General features: G+C 37.8%; 1 protein-coding gene across 4 annotated transcripts in view; it reads right to left on the reverse strand.

Moving 5' to 3' along the window:
* The window catches only part of TAX1BP1 (Tax1 binding protein 1), a 66134-nt gene extending 58494 nt beyond the window's left edge, over positions 1-7640 (reverse strand). For all 4 annotated transcript variants that reach the window (XM_068405134.1, XM_068405135.1, XM_068405133.1 and 1 more), the window contains exons 1-2: positions 7548-7640; positions 4566-4749 (exon numbers count right to left, since the gene is read on the reverse strand). In XM_068405134.1, coding sequence (XP_068261235.1) covers positions 4566-4742 — 177 coding nt within the window. In that variant the 5' untranslated portion in view covers positions 4743-4749; positions 7548-7640. The remainder of the gene's footprint in view (positions 1-4565; positions 4750-7547) is intronic.
* Positions 7641-20205: the final 12565 nt, after the last annotated feature.

Here is a 20205-nt window from a genome sequence, read left to right on the forward strand (position 1 = left end):
GTACAGATCTCCTATGAAATCTATCAAGAATGATAAGCCTTCTCCCCTTTGACTCCACACTAGGAACCATTAGGTTCTTCTGCACAGAAAAAACTGCATGAAGAGGGTCTTGGGCTCAGGATGTCCATGCCAAGTACTAGACCAGTACTTATCTGTAGAACTGCCTTTTTTTTTTTTTCTTCTCTTGGTAACAAGCAAGGACATTACTAATCAATATCTTTTGGCACTTGATTACAGATGACCCTCTAGGATGTCAAAAAAGCAAAAAGAAGTAGCAGCAATGAAAGACAACAGACTTGAAGACTGAGTCAAAACCTGTTTTTAAGCCTCCTGTAGGGAACAAGGAAGAAAAAGAAAGATTAATAAAGAATAAAAGAAAGAATAAAAATTCTGCATATTCAGATTTCTGCTCTGAAGGGTAACATCACCTTCATTATTATACTTCATTCTCCCTCCAAGTTTTTGCAAAAGGTCCAATCCCAAAAGCAGTGTATGCTTTTAGATACATCTAGTTTGTAAGAAAATTGTTACATCTGAAATAATTCTCCTATATGCAACATTACCCTTTCAGTTTATGAAAACTGGGTTTGCATTTTTCTAAACAATAGAAAGTTACTTTCTTGGGAACAGTTTTAAATCTACTACTACCACCACTAAAAGCCTTACGCTCAGCATTACAAAGTTCACCATTTAGCAACTGAAATCATGCTGGGAACGACAAAAAACACATTTCATCTACAGCATATGCAGAGAAGTTGGTAGAATCTGTTAAGTTTTAGAAGAACTGTTATTTGTTCACAGATCTATTTAGTTCTTTGTCATAATGCTGTATGCCACAAATCCCTACCTCAGGTTAAGTTCTAGACCTATTCTACCTCCTAACAAGACCTTTTTGATGCCTCTGATGAAGAACAAGGATGCAGTACTTTATCTTGCCTTTACTCCTTATTTTAAGTATCCTTATTTTAAAATATCCTTGAGAAGAAGATATCTGTAAATAAACAACTGCAAACATGAAGGAACCTGCTGCAGTACCTTTCATTGAAGACACTATCTTTCCATAGTACAAAATAGAAGCCAATACTCAGTGATGAAAGTGGAACACTCAGTAGACACAGAAAACTGGAAACATGCCAAGGGAGGGGGTGGAAAACTCACAAGCATTATTAAGTCTAGCAAGTGAAAAAGAATGTACACTAGGTGGGAAAAGACTGATATAATGAAGAGCAAAATGAAATTCTGTAATAAATACACAAATGAATAAATAACCACAAGACGACACAGAAAGAAATTCTTATAAGCAATTTATGGCTTCTACCAAGGATTCCATTTCTAACATCACTTTTTCTCATAAGCTGCACAATGCTAATGGCAACTACAATAATCACAAATGCAAATATGCATGAATAAAAAGACTATTAGACCTGTAGTGCATACTATCGAAACATCTAAAAACTTCACAAGCTAGAAATTAAGAGTCAGTATATGAAATCAGGTTTTCTTCTGGAACTATTAGCTCCATTTTCATTTTAAAAGGAAACAAACTGACAAACCAAACCCTTAAAAACTGCTCTTCAGACCAGAACTCTAACGAAAGATTTAAAAAGAAGCTTCATTTGTCATTCCACATTAAGCAGCCATGCCAGTAAAGTAGGCGTAGCCCTTCTCCCACACAGCTTCCTCGTCCACTTGTTTCCATCACAGTGATGCCAGTACAGTTGCCCATTGCATCACACAGTGATCAAGCTGAAGAACCAACCAGTTGTGAAACAAGGTGGTAAAAGCTGGGGGAGGAGGGGCTGTATTTTTCTGGCAGATGGCTTCCCTGATCCATTTCACTATGCAGTTGCACAAACAGCTGGACTAGCAAAACAAACGGGATGATACAAGGATACAAATAACCAATATCTACTCAAGACATCATCGCTGAAGAAATGTACTTGGACTTGCAATGTAATTTAAAACCATCTACTTAAAAAGATACCTATAGATTTTGTTCAGTTCAATAAAAAAATTCTTAGCTAACCAGCTGAGCAAACACAGGACAGAGTACAGTCGAAGCCACTGCCCCCTAAAACGGAACAAAGGTCAACATTAGAATCAGAACCAACACAATGTTCACATGGGGGCGGGGGGCAGAAATCTTATTCCATGCTTATTTTCTACACTAATCTGAAATTACCACTACGTTTTTTGGCTAGGGTTTTTTGTTTGTTTTTAAACTATGTGCCTTTTTCTTCTGTCTAGTATTCGTTAGTACAACACTAGTAACTTTCTGTGCAAGTCCAGGCAAAAGTTAAATGACACCAGCTTAAACAGGTTTGTTTTCTAAGCAATTTATTCACCTCAGAAAGACAAGGTGGACTTCTATTCCCTCTACGTTAACAGTCTCGCTTTCCTTGCGTACTAAGCCAATACAGAAGGCCATGAATTACTGTTCTCATAATTAGTCAAGATTTGCTTTTTTTTTTAATGCTGAAAATCACTTTACTAAACACACATCACATCCTTCTTACATGTTTTAGAAAGGTAAATGATAAAAACCCTGCCTGTGTCATCAGTTTTCAAACCACCTCCAGGTGGTTTGTTGATCGTCCAGGAACAATCAGTTCTCTAGAAGTCACTCATTTTTACACTCAGATCACAGTACAGTACAACTTCTGTCTATTACCTATCCCAAGACGACTACATTTTCACAATTTATTTTACTGTAAACATTACTTATATGTATTTGTAGACACAGAGACAGTTGGACAGCTGCCTCCATTTAACTCACTGTACTATAAATATACTAAGACAGCATATTCGTAACACTTACTCAGCATAAGCTGACATAGTCAAAAAAAAAGAAAACAATTTTCCTCCCTTTCCCCATCTTGCAATGCTTCCTTCTCTTGTGTTGACGAGAATTAGGTGAACAGGAAATTCAGTTGGGGAATTCCATTTAAAAAAATCCAGTCCCAAAACACTGGTCTTAACCTCAATCAATTCCCTGATTTGATTCATCATACAAGAGCTTGTTTCACATAAAGGAGAGGAAGCACAAGAAATAAGCCACCCTGCATAAAAGAATATGATGTTCCTTTCAGCAGTAGTACTACCTTATGCCAGCTCAACATGTTCCTCAAATGACTGCCAAAGCTCTATTACCTGCCACTACTAAAGTAGAATAAAACCTCATACCTCAATAGTTTACTAAATCCATCATTACAGCCAAGATGAAATCAAAGATACCTGTACATTGTACACAGTATTTCCTGTAGTCACTGAAAAACTGTTTCACACTTTTTAAAAATTATTTTTCTAATTAGTATTTTTAGGGTCCTATCTGATTACCTCCCTCACTTAGATTAACAGACAAACCCACAATATTCACTTCTCAAGCTACACTTTAATTTCAAAATGCTTATGTGTAATATGAACAGCACCCTCTTTAAAGTTTTGATAAAAGATTTTTTTAAAGTTTCATTAATGCTGTTATCTAAACATTCAAGTGCGCTCAGTTACACTATTTGTCAAAACTCTGCAGGTAATCAACACATATATACATATATTTTTACAAACTTCTCACTACAGAAATGTGCCTGCTTGTAAGTTAATGCCTCCCTCGCACAATTTAGTGACGGTATAGTCATTGCATATAGCAATAAAAATGCTTCTGCTTTGTTACAGAGCACAGTACTTCTATTTTGTAGAAGAGTAATTTATCCTGAATAAAGACAAACAATCCACTGGTGATCTGCAGATTACAGTGAAGTCAAGTATTTACATTTTTTAAACAGTGGACAGTTCTAGGGAAAGGTCCTCCAGTACCAAGATAGTCTGTTACCCTTCTCCACTGCCAAAGCATCACTTCTTTAAAGCTCAAATGAAAACTTCTATAAACCATTCCAGTAAGGAATTTAAGCATCATCTACTAGGAGCTATACTGACAAAGAAACATACATCAAGGTCTAAAATAGAAGCAGATGTTAAGAATTAATCAATTTCTAATCCTATAAATGAAACCTTATTAACTTTTAAAAATAACTCCAAATAAATCAAATCACTAACGCGAGGCAACTTAGATGTGGCCTCACCTCTTCTCCTTTTTCCAAGGGTCTGTTTTGAATACTTTTAGTGATCTATACTGTTCAGCATGTTCTAGCAACAAAAACGAGATAGGGACATGGGTCAGGATATCTCCCCCTTAATTTTTTTTCTTTCCACACACATTTCACACTTCCTCTGGCTCAAACTCTTCATATAGTCTTGTTCAAAAAGTCACTCTGTGCCCATGCATCTCTTCTCAAATCATCTCCATTTAATTCTGCACGACACCACCGCATCACACCTTCTTTTTACTCCAGCAGATTTAAAGTGTACTCATTCCTCTAGTTTTGATCTCCAGTTTGATCTTTGTTACAAAACTCACACTCCAACAGCAGGAACCAATACATCACCTAAATGATGTTCCACTTAAGTTTATGAGAGCTCTTGTTGGATTTTTTTAAAATTTTTTTTTAACTGGTAAGAGAGAAGACAGTAAACATTTGAGAAATAGAAATAGAACAAGCTTTACTCACCTTGAAAATACCAACCCAGTCTTTCTGATGAGGATGGATAAACTGAGTCAGAGTGTAGTGACATTCAAGGTGTGTGTTCGGAAGATAACTTTTTGCCACATTTTGAAAAATCACATGTGCAAAGTTGGAAGTCTGCAACATGGTAGCTGAAGACGGAACTTCTTGAAAGGATGACATGATCGATCTGTAACAAAATTGTAGAAGTTGCTACTTCAATATAGTGGAAAAATGAGTTAAGTTAAAAAAATTAATCTATTTGAAATATACAAGACAGAGAAGCCTAACAATTAGTTCCTCTGTTTTGAAAACAGATAGCTATAGACCAAGTCCACCAAAGTGCACTGCCTCAGCATCACTCCAAAACAATCACCTCTCAGAATAAAAGGGCAGTCATTTCAGCGATGACATCAAGATGGAAAGAAAGCATTGCTTAACTGAATGGCCCCCGTATTATATCTCTAATACACTGACAGAAAGTGGGAAATAAAAATCAGTGGTGTGAAAACAAAGCAGGGTTCTAACTTAATGAAATATTCTTAATGGTTCTGGATGTGTCAGGCAAGGAGAAACAAAGCTCTGTAGTTTCCCTACTTTAAACTTTTCTCAGAATCTGTACTCCTCAGTGCCTTGCACAGCATTTTTATATGTGAAGTTTTTCTTCCCCTCTCACTAGAAGTAACAAAGCTGCATTTTAAGACATTTTTAAAAAACAAGAAAGTTTATCTAAACAGGAGGGGTTTGTTTGGGTGTTTTTTCTTCTTCAAATGAGTTCTCTTGCCTCTGTTTAGCAGTCTGTGGGCATCTTTTACTGTTCTCACTGTAACACACATGCTCCCAGCCCTACATGTTTAGCTTCATTACCATAAACAATGGACTTCATTGATAGTGGGAAAGTTTAGGTATGCATGCAGTTTGACGGATTAACACTAATCGGTTGGACTGCAAAAGCTTTTAATCATGCTTTCCATTCACCACTTCACTCAGGACGCATAGTGCTAAAAATAACAGCAATGCAAGATGCTTCACAAGCAGAACAAGAATGTCCCTTCCTCAGATTTGCCAATATCTGTCAAAGATATAAAACGGGCAAGCTTCAAGTCTTTGATTTCAACGTACAATCACAAGTTTGTCAAAACATTTGGTATTAGGAGGACTGGGGCCTTATATACCTAACACATTTCTAGAAAGATGAGCCATCCTGTTCTTGCAATTGCTATTAGAAGTAATTTTATACTGACCAAGCAAATTCACATCTTCAATGAGGTAACTGCCAAGTGTGTGACATAATACATTACTTTCATTGAAGATATTTGAAAACCAATCCCAAAAAGGGATGGGCCACTGCAAGTCTCAAGAAGTTCAAAAATTAAAGGCTGTGTATTTCCTATATCCTTTTAAAATTTCTTTCCACCAGTTAAAAAAAAAAAAAGTAGCAAAGAGCTCACGTTTTCTGAAATAAAATGCACTCTGAAGTAAGCTGGTATTCATAATTCAAAACAAGGAAAAGGTAAACAGGGATTTTTTTAGGCTTAAACCCTCAACGTTTTAATCTTATTACTGCCCAACTTAGTGTAACACATGAAGTACATATGGGCAGCCATGACATTATTTTGATGTATCAGATGTTAAATAAAAAGCAGTTTTGCACCCTGAACAACACAATAAGATAAAATTCCAAGCTTGTGAAGATTAACAGATACAAAGGACAAAACCAAGAAATTACACAAGCAAGAAATTGAGTAAAGATCAAAAGACAGCTTTTGAGAGACAATAGGGTACACAGAAATCCTATCTGTTATCTAGCTTCGGAGTCCAGAAGAGCGTAGGAAATTTTATGGCATAGTACAACCCTGAAAACTCCCACACCTCTCAAAACAGAGGATTACATTTAAGACATTTCTCAAACCCACTCTGAACTACAAATGGTATGAAGCAGCAGTTTCTACAATTCTAAAAGAAACAGAATAGCCTTGATTTTTTTCGAGTGCAACAAATGAATTCATTTTTAGTAATTCAGTAGTACCTAAAGCCAAATAATACTGACACGAAACAGACTGCTTCAGTTTTCATTACCCATAATAATTACTAAAAGAGCAAACAAAACATTTGTAACAAAAACGACTGAATTTAACTATTTTTTAAATAGGTCTGTTTTAAAAATTGGATAGTTTATTCTAAGCACATATCACAAAAAAAAAAACCAAACCCAAACACTCACTTCTGCCAGCTGCCACAGCTGAGTACTACTCTTAGTGAAACCAGTAAAGGGAGGCTGGTTTCCAAGCCCAAAGCAGAACTATCTGAACTCGTGCAGACCAGCACAATCATCTGGGATTACTGTTCCCCAGCAGGAAAATCTCTGGAGCTCAGGTGAAGCTGAGATCTACTTCCAGTCCAAGGATAGTTTAGGGAATGCTGGGTGCTTGCTTACCTAGCTCACGGCTACCGGTTGGGAAAGAGGGGAGGAGGAGAAGGAAGAGCTACGCTGGGGCTTCATTACTGACATGACAAGCGATTCCCTCGGGGAGGCTGAAGGACGCGTTTGGTTTTACGCACGGAAAAGGACGGAAGGAGGAAAAGCTCGTCAGGCAGGAACAACAAAAGCAGGACGAGCCGCACCGCCCCAACCAGCTCCTCCCGGAGTCCGCCAGCTGCGGGCCCGGCGGGACGGGGCACACCTGAACCTCCCGGCCTAGAGCTGCCCTGCCTCCCCCCGCTCCGCGGGGCCGTCCTGCACCCTGCCGCCTCCCGTCCCTTCCCTACCCCCCTGCTCCGTCAGCGGCCGGCGCGGCCTCACCTGCCCGCCGCGGCCTCACCTTTGCTCCGGGCCTTCGCAACGCACTCCCCGCCGCGGCCTGTGGCGCAGAACCGAAGCCCGCGGCCTAACTGCCCCACCCGCCCCAGCAGCTGCCGGAGGCCGGCAGCAAAGAAGGTGTCGGACCTGCCCGTCCCCCCACAGCCAGGACCAGGGGGACCCCTTACCCAGACAGGCGCGGAGGGCGCCGGGGATATCAGCATAGAGCCTCCGCCATCGGCGCCTCACAGCCCCGCCCGCCGACGTCACTTCCCGCCCCGGCCCTGCCCACTCGGGGGCGGGCCGCCGGCGGGGAGCCGGAGCCGGAGCCTGCGGGGGGTGCAGCCAGGCCCGCCCCGCCCCGCGTGAGGCCCCTCAGGCCTTCGCGCCTTGCTACAGGCACATGCCTTCACGGGGGGCGAGAGGGCCTGAGCAGGGCCTTGTGCTCAGCGCGTGTGGAGCCCTGCAGCTGTTAGCTCCATAAAATACACCTGCCCCCTGCCACAGTTCCCTCCGTTCATGTTCATTATCACAACATTACCTCTACAATACTCACGTACCCTAATTTAATCATCTCCTCCTCTGCCCCACTTCCAAAACACAGGCGTACTTGCACCTCGTAAGTCGCCACCATTAATCTCCCAGCCTTTGCAGGTCTCCCCAAGCCGACAGAGGGGTGAGATAAGAGTGACCATAAATGTTTACACACAGTTCTGCCTGCGCACATTGGCAGATCTCCATGAAAGTACATTACCTCATAAATACGCTAACTCTACTTGATGTTCATCCAAAGTCGAGTCATAGATCGCTTACCAGAGTAACGGGGCTGAGTAAGAGTGAACAGTGATGAGTAACCCTCGTTGGTATGAGGGACTTCTCCCAGTATGCCCGACGATGATTACTACCACAAATTGTCATCACGATCACCTTTACCTCTTTGTTGCTACTGTTTCTTATATGTTTTCATGTGTATTCTCAACAAACAGGTTATGAGAGACATAATATTATTATTAGGATTTATATTATGTTATAGAATTAATTTTTGGAATTATTGACTTAGGTTTTTGACAAGTTCATCAGCTTTTTCATAGTCAGTCCTAACAGAAATGAAACTACGCTGGAGCATAGAAACTGTCCTTTCAAATAATTACGGTTATTCATTGTACTTGCTTCTGTTTCACGCTTCTTGTTTCTGAAAATAATCTTATGTCTTCAGGTGTATCACAGGTTACTAAGTAATCCTTTGATTTGTATACACAATTAATAATCCCTTATACCATCTATATATTCCATTTTCCCTAGAAAACAATAAATTCCCTGCATTGTACTAATAGATCATTTTAGAGGACACAAGAAGTGTATGTGCAGCACTCTCCTTTAAGAACAGATCAATTTTTGTAGTGGAAAATGGAAATGGTACATTAATCAGAAAAGCAATAAATATTTCTAAGGAGGTGGGGAGAGCTATTTCTTCTTATCTCTATCCTCCATTTCTTCTCCTCGCTGCTTTTTGCTCTGTATGACCTGATAAAGGGCTGTCAGAGTCACAAGATGCTGTTCTCATATGGGCTGGGACTTGGGGTTTTACAGTCACTAGCTGGAGAGTATCAATGTTGGTGAGACTAACAAGTAGTTTTGCTTTCATTTAACACTATAATGCTGGTTTATGGGAATATATAATGGGAAGTTTGAAATAAAGATGTTCTTTGGCAGCTAACATAGTTTTTACAGTGAATGCTTGGAAAAAACTCGATTTCCTAATTAAAAAAAAATGATCTCCAATTCTGAGGTTTTTAAGAAACTTCAGGTATTTCTGTGCTCAGTTCATAACTGTTCATTCAGTCAAAAGAGTTAGTTATGGCTTAGTCATAATTCAGTATTAAGTTATTTCTATTGCTAAATGCGTGTGTAAGAGGTAAAAGCAAACTATGTATGCTGGTTGTCACATGTACAGTGTAAATATTAGGACAAATAAATCAAGAATAATCTTTTCTTGTACTTATATCCCCAATTTTCAGAAAAAAACGTATTTTTAAACTCTATATCTTACCCACACATATATAGTGGTTATAATATATATGTAATATAAAAATATTTCTTCAATGATTCAAATTAAGAACATCTCTTATTGAAGGAAATGGATGATTTAATAAGTGTTCTCATGTATGTATTTGTATCCTAAGTTTAGATGCCAATCTTATCCCTCTAGAATTATACAGAAAGACGGTGCAGAGCCTTTTCTCATTTTGTTTTGCCCCTTTGAGAAATTAAGGACTTCACCCAAATGGACAAGTTGTGCACTGTGATCCCAGGATCAACAATCAATATGCATGTACTGGTACAAACAAAGATTTAGATCAAGAAAAATGTGATTGGAACTGATGAAACTTGCACTTGCTCTGAGAATTAATGGTTGAGTGCCTTAATCAGTCTGAATTTTCTAGGCAAGGATCATGAGATACTACCTCCTGAAATTCATCCATGTGATATAAATCTTTTGGAAAACTTGCTCTTGAGTAGAAAAAAACCCCACTGTTTTTCTATCTTTGCCTACATTCTCTGCAAAATATTTAAAATTGTAAAATAAAAAACAAGTTTGATCACCATTTCTAGTGAATCCCTAGTCTTGTGACACTCTCTAACACTAATACACTAATTCAATTAGAAAAGCTTATTACAGATATGATGACAATAATCCCATCTCGTGACTTGATTTTTACCTTTCCAACCCCACTGGTTTCAGTAACAGGAAATTGTTTTCATTCAAGCCAGTATTTTACGACAAATTGTATACTGATCATGTATACAAGAATTGTACTCTAAGCATGTAGAATCAGTGTTTAGCCAATATTTGGGTATTTTTTAAAGGGAAAAATGCTGAATGTCAAGTATCTTTTTGATGCAATTCTCCCTATATATGTCATAGAATCAGAACTGCGGAGGTTGGAAGGGACCTCCAGAGCAGGTTGAAGGAGAACTTGTTGCTCAGGGCCTTGCCTGGCCACGTTTTGAATGTCTCCAAGGATGGAGATTCCACCGTCACGTAGAGGACCTCTTCCAGTGGTTAAAAACACTCATTGTAAAAAAGTTTCTTTATACCAAATTGGAACTTCCTACGTTCCAATTTTGTCACTTGCCTCTTGTCCCTCTGTTTAGCTGGTTGTAGATAGCGATAGGGTCTCCCTGTGGCCTTCTTTTCTTAAGGCTGAAAAAAAATCAATTCTCTCTCTTTTTGTGTCTGTATGTACAATTCCCGAAGAATATATGTCTCATTTTGTCGGTGAAAAACATTTCACCAAGGTATTTATTTGGAAATAAAAAGCTGGCAGAACCCTTTTCTTAGTGTCTCAATTTCTTAAGTGCATAAATATGAGGACAAATATGCAATGGCAAATTAAGATTGTGGGTTTCATAGAAATATTAAATAAGATAAAAATGTACATGAATGCAGCAACTGGATTTGAACATTACTAGATTCAAAAGAGGCTTGAAATTCAGTCTGTGACATAAAAATTGTCCTGGTTTGTAATTATACTGAGACTTTCTTTGCCAGGATGAGACTAGTCCCTCTTCAAGCACAAGATGAATGAGGAATAAAAACTGTAAGCAGCTAACCGGAATTGCCAGAAGAAGTGTGAGGCAATTATGGATGCTCGGGGAACAGACTTGAGCATGTTTGGAAAACATTTACTATTTTCATACCTACACTATCTTTTTAAACCGCTGAGCTCCTTTAGCAGTTTATAGCCTTAAAATTAGAAATGGGTCCCCATCACATCTGTTTAACCTTGGGTATATTTAAAATGTTATTCAGATCCAGAGCCTAACATTTTTTCTGTTTACTTTCTGTGTTACAGCCTGAACCAAAGCCATGATGAGTTTTGGATCCAGCCCTGAATTCTTCCCCGGAGGCTCATCTTTGCTTTGTATGAGTGACAGGAAAATTATATATTTCTAGGCTTTATTACCAGAGAAAGGTACTTTATGTTATGGATATTCAATCTATTGGCATGACATGGTGATATTGATGAAGTGTGGTAAGGAAATGCTTCAGTTCTAATGGTTTGATTTCATTTTGGTTTGACTCCTATTTCAACACTCCCAACTTTTAAAAGTATGGGCCATGTGAGATGTAAAATATATATATATTGATGTCACTAATCGGAAGCTCTTTCTGGTCACGTTGTAAAGCACACTTAATCAACTTCTTTAAGATCATGTTACAGAAAGCTATTAACTATACTCTTAAAACAGTTAAATAGTTATAAATAATGTTTTATATTATGGCTGACAACACTGAATTGCCCAGTGTTTAAGGAAATCTAATCACAGGGCATGCAGACTTTGCCTTCCAGTAAGATGGCGTGGCAAAACTTTGGAACATATTAGAAATCACATACTATTGCTAGCATTTCCTATTAAGGAGAAAGACTCTCTCTGTACATTTTGGATTTCTTTTCCAACACTTAATTGCAGCTGATGAAGAAAAGCTATTCAAAAGCTGCCAGGATTTTTAAATCTGTATGAGTGAGATTGATGAAATTTGTGGGTTTTCCCAAAAGAGTACAGGTGAGAGCAGACATGTAAATTTTGTATGTGTGTGCATGTACATGTGTGACAGAGAGAGGAGAGAGCAAGAGCTTACTCCTAAGGTGTGAGACTTGGCAGCGCTGCACTGTACAATGGGCACAAGAAACCGCATGTCTGTAAATGACCACATTTGAATTGCTGTTATTTCACTGTTGGGTTACTGTATAGTTAAAGAGAAAAGGAATGTTTTTAATAAATGCAAATAATGAATTAAATGCTTGCACATACTGAGGCTTTACTCTCTGGTGTGTAATTAATATATGTGCACTGGAGACCCAGGTCTGGGGGAGTGTTTCATTTCTTATTTATGATGTTTGCAAGGTTTTTTTTTCCTTCTAGCATACCTCTTACTGGCATGCACAGAACTGCATGTAAATGACCACTGAGTAGGTGTCACTTAAATCTTAGCAGATATAGAAGAGGTAAATACCTTTGGTTTGTATGCTTTGGTAGATTTACTGCTTCTCCCAGCCTTTTATCTTTGCTATCTGAAAGTAATAGGAAGCTCCCAAATGACCAACATTTTGTTTTCAGAGGCAGGAAAACGGCATGTGGCAGGAAACAAACAAGCAATGAGATTTCAAAGTTCTTGTACTTCAGGGAACAGTGCTTAACCCTGAGGGACTGAAAGTAGAAAGACACTTTCCACAGCTACCTACAGCATGCTTCTTGTATCCCCTTCTGGGTCCCCTTCCAGCACCCGCTGCCACCGCTGACAGAGCACAGAAGTGTCTGTATACTGTATCTGCAAGAAGCTTGTCAGCTTTCCTATTTTCTCATAATGGTATATACTTTTCTCAAAGGATCTAAAGATGTCTGAATCCCCATAATAATTCTGTCTCCTGCTCCCCTATTCTGGCTCTAGCAGTTCTTGTCTCCACCTCTTTACTAGTTTTTCTCTCTCCTTGGCTCCCAGAGCAGTTGCATCTGTCACATCACGTGCTTGAACTGGACTCCGCACGGACGAGAAGGGCTGTCAGGTCACGCAGCACGCTTGTGAGAGGTTATGCCTGGCCTGGGACTTGAGACAGAGAGTGACTCACGCTGCTTTTCCCCATAGCCCTCCATTCAGCTTGGAGAGGGGTCTAAACCTCTTGTGTTGCTATTTGTACGGAAAACTTGTCAGTCAACAGATCTTGAGTCAAGGTTCTCACCTTCTCCTACTGCTGGAGTTCTGAAATTCCTACATTATTAGTTCTTAAATTCTGTGCAAAAATAATAACCATATGGTTACATACATTAAATAAAAATCAATTACTAGGAAGCACAGTGCTAAAATTAAAATTTGTCTTTAATTCATCCCCCTGATTATTTTTTATTCTATTGTGTCTATTAACATTGTACAGAGTAGAATGCTGGATTTGCTGTGCAAATGTACATACAGAAAATAATGCAGTCTTTCCGATTTTATTGGATCAGCACCACTTAGAAATGCAAACTATATTTTAGCCACACATATCCTATCATTTTTTTTAAACTTTCATACCTTTTCTTATCTCACAAATTAATTTCATTGTATAAGGAGTATTTTAAAAAGGCAGAATACTGCAGTACTTACATTTCTACAATTTTCTACAAAAAGAAACATATTTACTAAATAGCACTCCCTTTTGCTAATAAATATTTTACATTATAATGTAGCAAAGTTAGCAATATTGTCCAAAGTCTGGTTTTGTGTTGTTGTGTTTTGGAACTGGAATCTTTCAATCAAAATACAATTTACATTATTAATATGGGTAACAACTCTTACTCTTTTAAAAACACAGTAATGTCACAGCTGTGACATATGGCTTTAGTTCACAACATGACAAAGGATCTGCTGGGCCTGTAATAAGTGTTTTGTACACAAACACCGTGGTTAGAATCTGGTTTTACAGTGTGTACTTTAGTTATCTTTACTGGGATATGTCAGTGGGCAGCATTTGGGCTGTATATCTGCATATTTTGAATATACCATGTTTGTGCTGAAGGTGACTTTTTAAAGCTTTATGAAACTGCCTGCTTAAACGCTACCACTGAGACCTGACTGAGCTTGTCAACAGTATCTGTTACTAACACTGCCTGTAAGTAGTGCAGCTTTTCCTTAAAATTGGGTGATAGAGGTGTATGAGTCTGGAAAACATCAAGTTATCTTAACAGTTTTTGAGAACTTTACCCATAAGAAACCGCACATTGATACATATATTTATTTTAGCATTCCCAGAATCCAGCTATTTTTCTACCTGTTAGAAGAGATGCCAAAAGGAAATTCAATCCACAGTTCTCTCTCTGCTTCCCATACCTTCGTTGATTTGCAGTCCCCGTTCTGCTGCAATTAGTCAACTGCCAAGGGGGAGTTCATTGGCTGAATATTCTTCCTAGTCCTCTTCTAAATTCAAATATAATTAGCCTTAGTTTTTGTTGTATTAATCACAGGGTTGCCAGGGCCAAATCAGCTCATTTGTCAATGGGAATTTGCACAAGCTTCCAAGTGGGATGAATTTTTTCCCCACAAAAGAGCAGATCTTTCAAATTGCACCCATTGGATGTCTAACATCATCCTGATTTGCCATTTACATATTGCTTTTTGATCATTTTACATTCAATATTTCACTTAGAAATCATTTATATCACAACTGTACTTGGCCCTCAGTATTATTAGGTAGCATGAAATATACTCAGTGATGGTATGAAAGTTATTTCCAATAGGGCTTATGAAGAACAGCTGAGCAAGTACGACCTCCTGACCTCAAAGTGTTTGTTTACTGGGAACTATATTCCGGTTCTCTACATTTAATCTATCTTGGACCAGGCTGACATTCCCCTGCTAGATTTATTATATCTCTAGAGGCTATTACAAACACAACATTGTCACTGCTTATCTAATAAAATGATAATAGCATTATATTACTCTAGTGATAATGATACATTTACGTTCATTTTTAATAGTAACAAACCAAAGTTTGATTTCATGCTCAGTGAAGATCATGTGTTACCGGGGGAAAAAATAAACCATTCAAAAAGTATTTTTCTTTCAAACAAATCCGTCATGGAAAATATTTTTCAGTCCATCTTATTTGTAAATCAAAGCTTCAGTTTGTGTACATGAGCAGGCATACTATGTCAGTTTTACAGGAATAATAATAATGAGGAAGTCTGACTCAGAAAACTCTGGTTTTCTAAATCAACAACTCTGGATTTTGGAAGCTTGTCATGGTTTTTTCTTGTGTATCTTTTCCTAGAAGTTGTCAGACATCAAAAGGCAGGCGCAACAGACCAGATCTGCACTTCAATTATATTTAATTGTGTTCAAGGTGTCCACAGTAAATGAATTTGTTATTAGTGGTGGTGGTATTATTATTATTATTATTATTATCATTATTATTATTACTACTACTACTGCTGCTGCTGCTGCTGTTATTATTTAGTAGTAGTAGTTGTTGTAGTAGTAGCAGCAGTAGTAGTTTTAAAATCATAGCCAACTTTTAGTTTAGTACTGTGTGTTTTAAGGGGAGACTCTTAAATGTATTTCTCAGCTAGATTTAACTGGTTACTTTTAGTGTAATCAACATCTCTCGGTGTAATGTATGCTCTTAATTTATCTCCCAGCTAAGACAATAAAAATCAAATTACTTTTTAACTTCAGTAAGTTGTACATTAACAACAGGTTTGCCTTTTCTTATTTTAGGAAAGAAAATTATTGCATCTCTCCCTTTTCTTTTCCTTTTTTTTTTAATTTGGTAGAGCTCTGACACTATAATGCTAACCTTTACCAAATGATCCTATTGTTTTGGTGACCAACAGCCTAGTGACTCTGCTGTACTGGAATTCATATCACAGCACAGATGAAGCATGGATCATTTTTTATGAACAAGCAGCATATTCCTTCTAAAAAGTATTGTTATCTGATAGTTTCTTCTGCAATTTTTCACTGCAGCTATTACATTTGTTAAATGCTGTTATTTAAAAATAACCTATAAAAATAGTCTTCATTAGGGAAATGCATTAATATATAACAGAGATTTAAAATAAAATTAATAATAAACAAGCTATTCCATAGGTATGCATGCTACACGGTGAAATTATAGGGCTAGACTTAAACTAAATGTGTGGTTCGTATTTAGAACTCTTAAATGTTCACAAAGTGTAGTCATCTTAAATTTTCAATAGGACAGAATGGAGATTTGTTAAAATAAATATTCTGCATCTAACTGCCTCATGTCAGTACACAGTCCAAATCTTTTTATTACAAATTCCTTTCAAAAATCTTTCGACAGACAAGACAGTCTAGGCAATGCAAGCAATATAGACAATACAGGGCCACAATAATGCAGTAGTTTTGTCTTTGTATGGAATAGAGGAGATCTGCTGATTCACATTGATTTGTGTGCTGTTCTTGTAAAAGTCTTCTCTGTCCTTTTGCACATACAGTTGATGTTTCCTATATCCTCTATGTAGCTAAAATTCCAAAGAAGTTAAATTTATTATTAGTCGCATGTACAAAACTTAAGAAATTGAGTCCAAATTTTGCACCCAACGACAGAAAATAAAATCTGCTCTTTGGTGTTGAATTATATGACTTAAGTAACAGTGTCTCTTTGTCAAAAGTTAATTAATTGCTCTCTTGATCTGCAGTAGGTTGTTTCTGGGTACTAATTCTTCTAGCAAGCCAGTGATGAGGAATATCCCCTAATACACCTTAGTCCTCAGAGGACCTTATGTTGCTTCCTCTAAAAACAGGAAAACATTCCTAAGAATGTCAATAGGAGCAAGATCACCTCCCATTTTGGTAAAGCCAAGACTCTGCTCAGGAGCATGCCACATGAAGAAATTGTTTCTGAAGTGATCTGCTTTACACAGTTGTGTAGGAAAACCCAAGGACTGCATTAGTGCCAGGATTCCTCTTTCTATATCATAAGGAGGTTAGTTCAGGACTTTATCAGAGTAATGTGAGGTTGATGCTTTTACACTGATATACATACGTTGGTTGGAAAAAAGGTAACTATTTTTTCTGTGTCTTATATGCATGCATCTTTTCCTGGACAACAATTACCTCATCCTTACCAGGCCCCTTAAGTTTGAGATCAATCTAACCATATAGCTTTTCCACATTGCTTTTCCACGTTGCCCTACCATGTTCATTTTCTTTTCCTATGTCAGTACCTTGTAACTGGCAGAAGGGCATTGAGTGACTGTTTTGTGCAATTCCCACACCAATCAATATGTTATATATGTAGTGCATTGCAGGTAGAAGTCAAAATAAAATGACCATGACTGATACCAAACGTTTATAATAAGTAGCAGTATTTCTTTCGGAATTTGTTTCCTTCTTCAGCTGCTTTGGCAAAAGCTGTTCATCTAAATCTGAACTAAAGTCATCCTCCTCTTTGCATTTCTATGTCATGCAAAATAAGTATGTAAAAATAAGGTATTGTACACAAACATCAACAGATTCTAAATCCATTAAAAAATCTGAAACATATTTTTCAGCAGTTAAAACACAAAAATGAAACCAACCCCAGATCACTATGGGATGCTATATGGGTCTTTACACTTTGCATTTTTTTCTGCCAGTTCTCCAAATGGAGCAGCTCTATACTGTTCATGGTACAATCTATATGCAGTCACCCACGTACAATATCCTACTTATTTGTAAAAGATAGTAGTGATTCAATTTGCTTATAACCAGAACTGCAACACATTCCATTTAGCAAAATGCTGTGATTAAAAGGACTTGTTCTCCACAGCCTTTTCCAATGAAATTCATCTAGATAAAGCATCTCTATTGCATTTTACTTGGGTGGGATTTTGAAGAGAACTTGAAGGAGATGATTGACTTCTTCTGGGAAATAGGTACTTGAATCTTTTCAGCTCTTCCAAGAAACCCAGTCAGCACAGTCTAGCCTAAACATCTTAATGGGATTTATCAGGGCTAAAAAGAGGACAAAAACTCTAGTGTTTAACTGCAATTGGTGTCGGTTAGTACAAATACATATGCATTGGTATCCTGCAGTAACCTGCCCTTTCTAACATTCACCTGATATCCTAGTGAGATGCAGCCACTTTCCAAACTACAGTACAAATACTTCTGACAAAACAGGCAGTAAGTGTTCATACCAAAACAAAGTTTCTATGTTCCCCCAAGGCACTACATTCCCACAGAAGCCTGGAATTTGCTTCCCCATAAGTATATGCAATATTCAGAATATCACAGATATTCAGTTCATAGTTGATTACTAAATTACATATTGCTGCAGAACATATCATATGATTCAGCAAGAAATAAACCAGTTCAGATTACTCAAGGGGGTTTTTTTGGTTAGGAAAAAATAACCACTTGCATTGCTGCTTATACATTCCAGTTCGTTATCTAGTGAAGTGCACACAGCTAGGAAATGAATGCTGGCCTGAGAATCCCAACTCGAATATTTACAAGCGTGAAGAATGTCATATTATGTTGGGCTCAAGGTCCCTCTAGCACAGTAATCTGCTTCCAGCAGTGACCAGTCAAAGAGGAAATATACAGGGATATTTCTCTGGAATGCTCTCCCAGCTCCAACTATTTGCAGCTCAGGGATTCCTGAGCAGCTTCACTGCACTTTTATTGCATTTTACAAACATTATGAAAGCTCTCCAGTGTAGAGAAATAAAGGCAACAAATGCAAGATGAAAGGTTACAAGGAGAAATAAAAGACTGTAGGCTTGGCTGCCAATTCATTTTGAATCAAGTCTCAGATGTGCTGTTGCATCCACTGTAGTTTTTTTTGGCTACACTCAGTCATGCTAATGTCGAATTTAAATATCACTCTGCAATGAGGGTCTCATTTTATGGGTGTCATATGTCTGTAACTCTCACTAAATTCAGTGAAAATTGTGCTTAGTTATCAACCTAGACTATAAAACTCCAAGTCTTGAAAAGGAAATATCCCAAAAGTAATGGAAAATTTGTAAAAAACTGATCAAACGTAATTATCCTGCATCAATAGAGTTAAAGTCAGGGGCAGGCTCTGAAAGTTAATCCAGATACCCTTAGCATAATTTGACACAGTGCGTATATTTCCCTTTGCTTTCAGAGGTTCCTTATTAAGGGAAAAAAAATCCTTAAATCTAAGAAAATGCAAATTGACAAAAAATACTATAAATGCTCTGTGTTTGTAAGGGTTTTTTAAAATTCTTTATTTGGTCTTTTTATACAAGACCTTTAAAGCAGACTAAGATGGCCACATTTTCAGCATTAAGAATAAAAAGAGTAACCATTATTTTCTGTTTATTTACAGGTTTCTTTACATATCCTGGAACTTAGTGGGCACAATGTACCAACAGGTAGAAAACTACCTACCTATTGATGTACTAAGCAGCTGCTATTTGTATTATGAGTGCTCTGAGAAGTTCTCATGTTTTAACATCCATGTTACCATGTCACAGATGTTAAGGAACACACCTAAGGTCTACACATATTTCTTACAATGTAAGAAAATAAACCTCAGTCACTTAAACACAAAGGTCTAGATTTACAACGTCACTAAGCATTCATTAGGTACAATGTAAGTAAATATACACAAGTTTTTGATGATCTAACAAGCTGGGCTACAGGGATACAGGACCATGCAGTATAAAGGTACTGTATCTTTTTCTCCACATTTCCCAGATCCTGTAGGAATCTGCCAGCAGCAGTCTACAAAGCAAGATGATATGATAATGATGTGTTAATAATAGCAAGGCAATGTGGCCTAATGAACATGGTAATAATGGTCATGGGAATGATATGGTTATATGATAATGAGAGTCAAGAAAGTTGCATTTTCTTTCCCTTTTCTGTCACTGACAAGTTCTGTGATACTAGGAACCTCATTAGTCTTCCCATGACCAAGAATTTGGCTCTACAATACTAATACTCCATAGCTGAGGAGCCAATTTAAGAGCTTTCTGTCCCACTCACTGATTCCAGCTTGGCCCATTCAGTCCCTCCAGAGTGAGGACCAGTGTGCGCCAGTGCATTTGTTGGGGCAGACTGTAAAACAGATGAATGAAATAATGTGGGTTAACAACAATGCAATAATGTTTGGGGAGCATGTTTGAGATGTATACATTTTGTAACTATCAGCACACACCTGAGAGGGACGTAAATTGTAATGCAAGGATAGGGATGAATAGCCAGGGCAAAAGCGGTGAGGATTTTTTTGAAATCCTGCTCATTTCACAGGTCCGATATAGAAAGCTGTCAAAAAGCAATTGAACTCACTGGACTGACTGAGGGGCCTCCAGGTATACGTAGGC

Source organism: Nyctibius grandis, chromosome 7 (genome assembly GCF_013368605.1).
Source record: "Nyctibius grandis isolate bNycGra1 chromosome 7, bNycGra1.pri, whole genome shotgun sequence".
In the NCBI taxonomy this organism is placed as follows: Eukaryota; Metazoa; Chordata; class Aves; order Nyctibiiformes; family Nyctibiidae; genus Nyctibius; species Nyctibius grandis.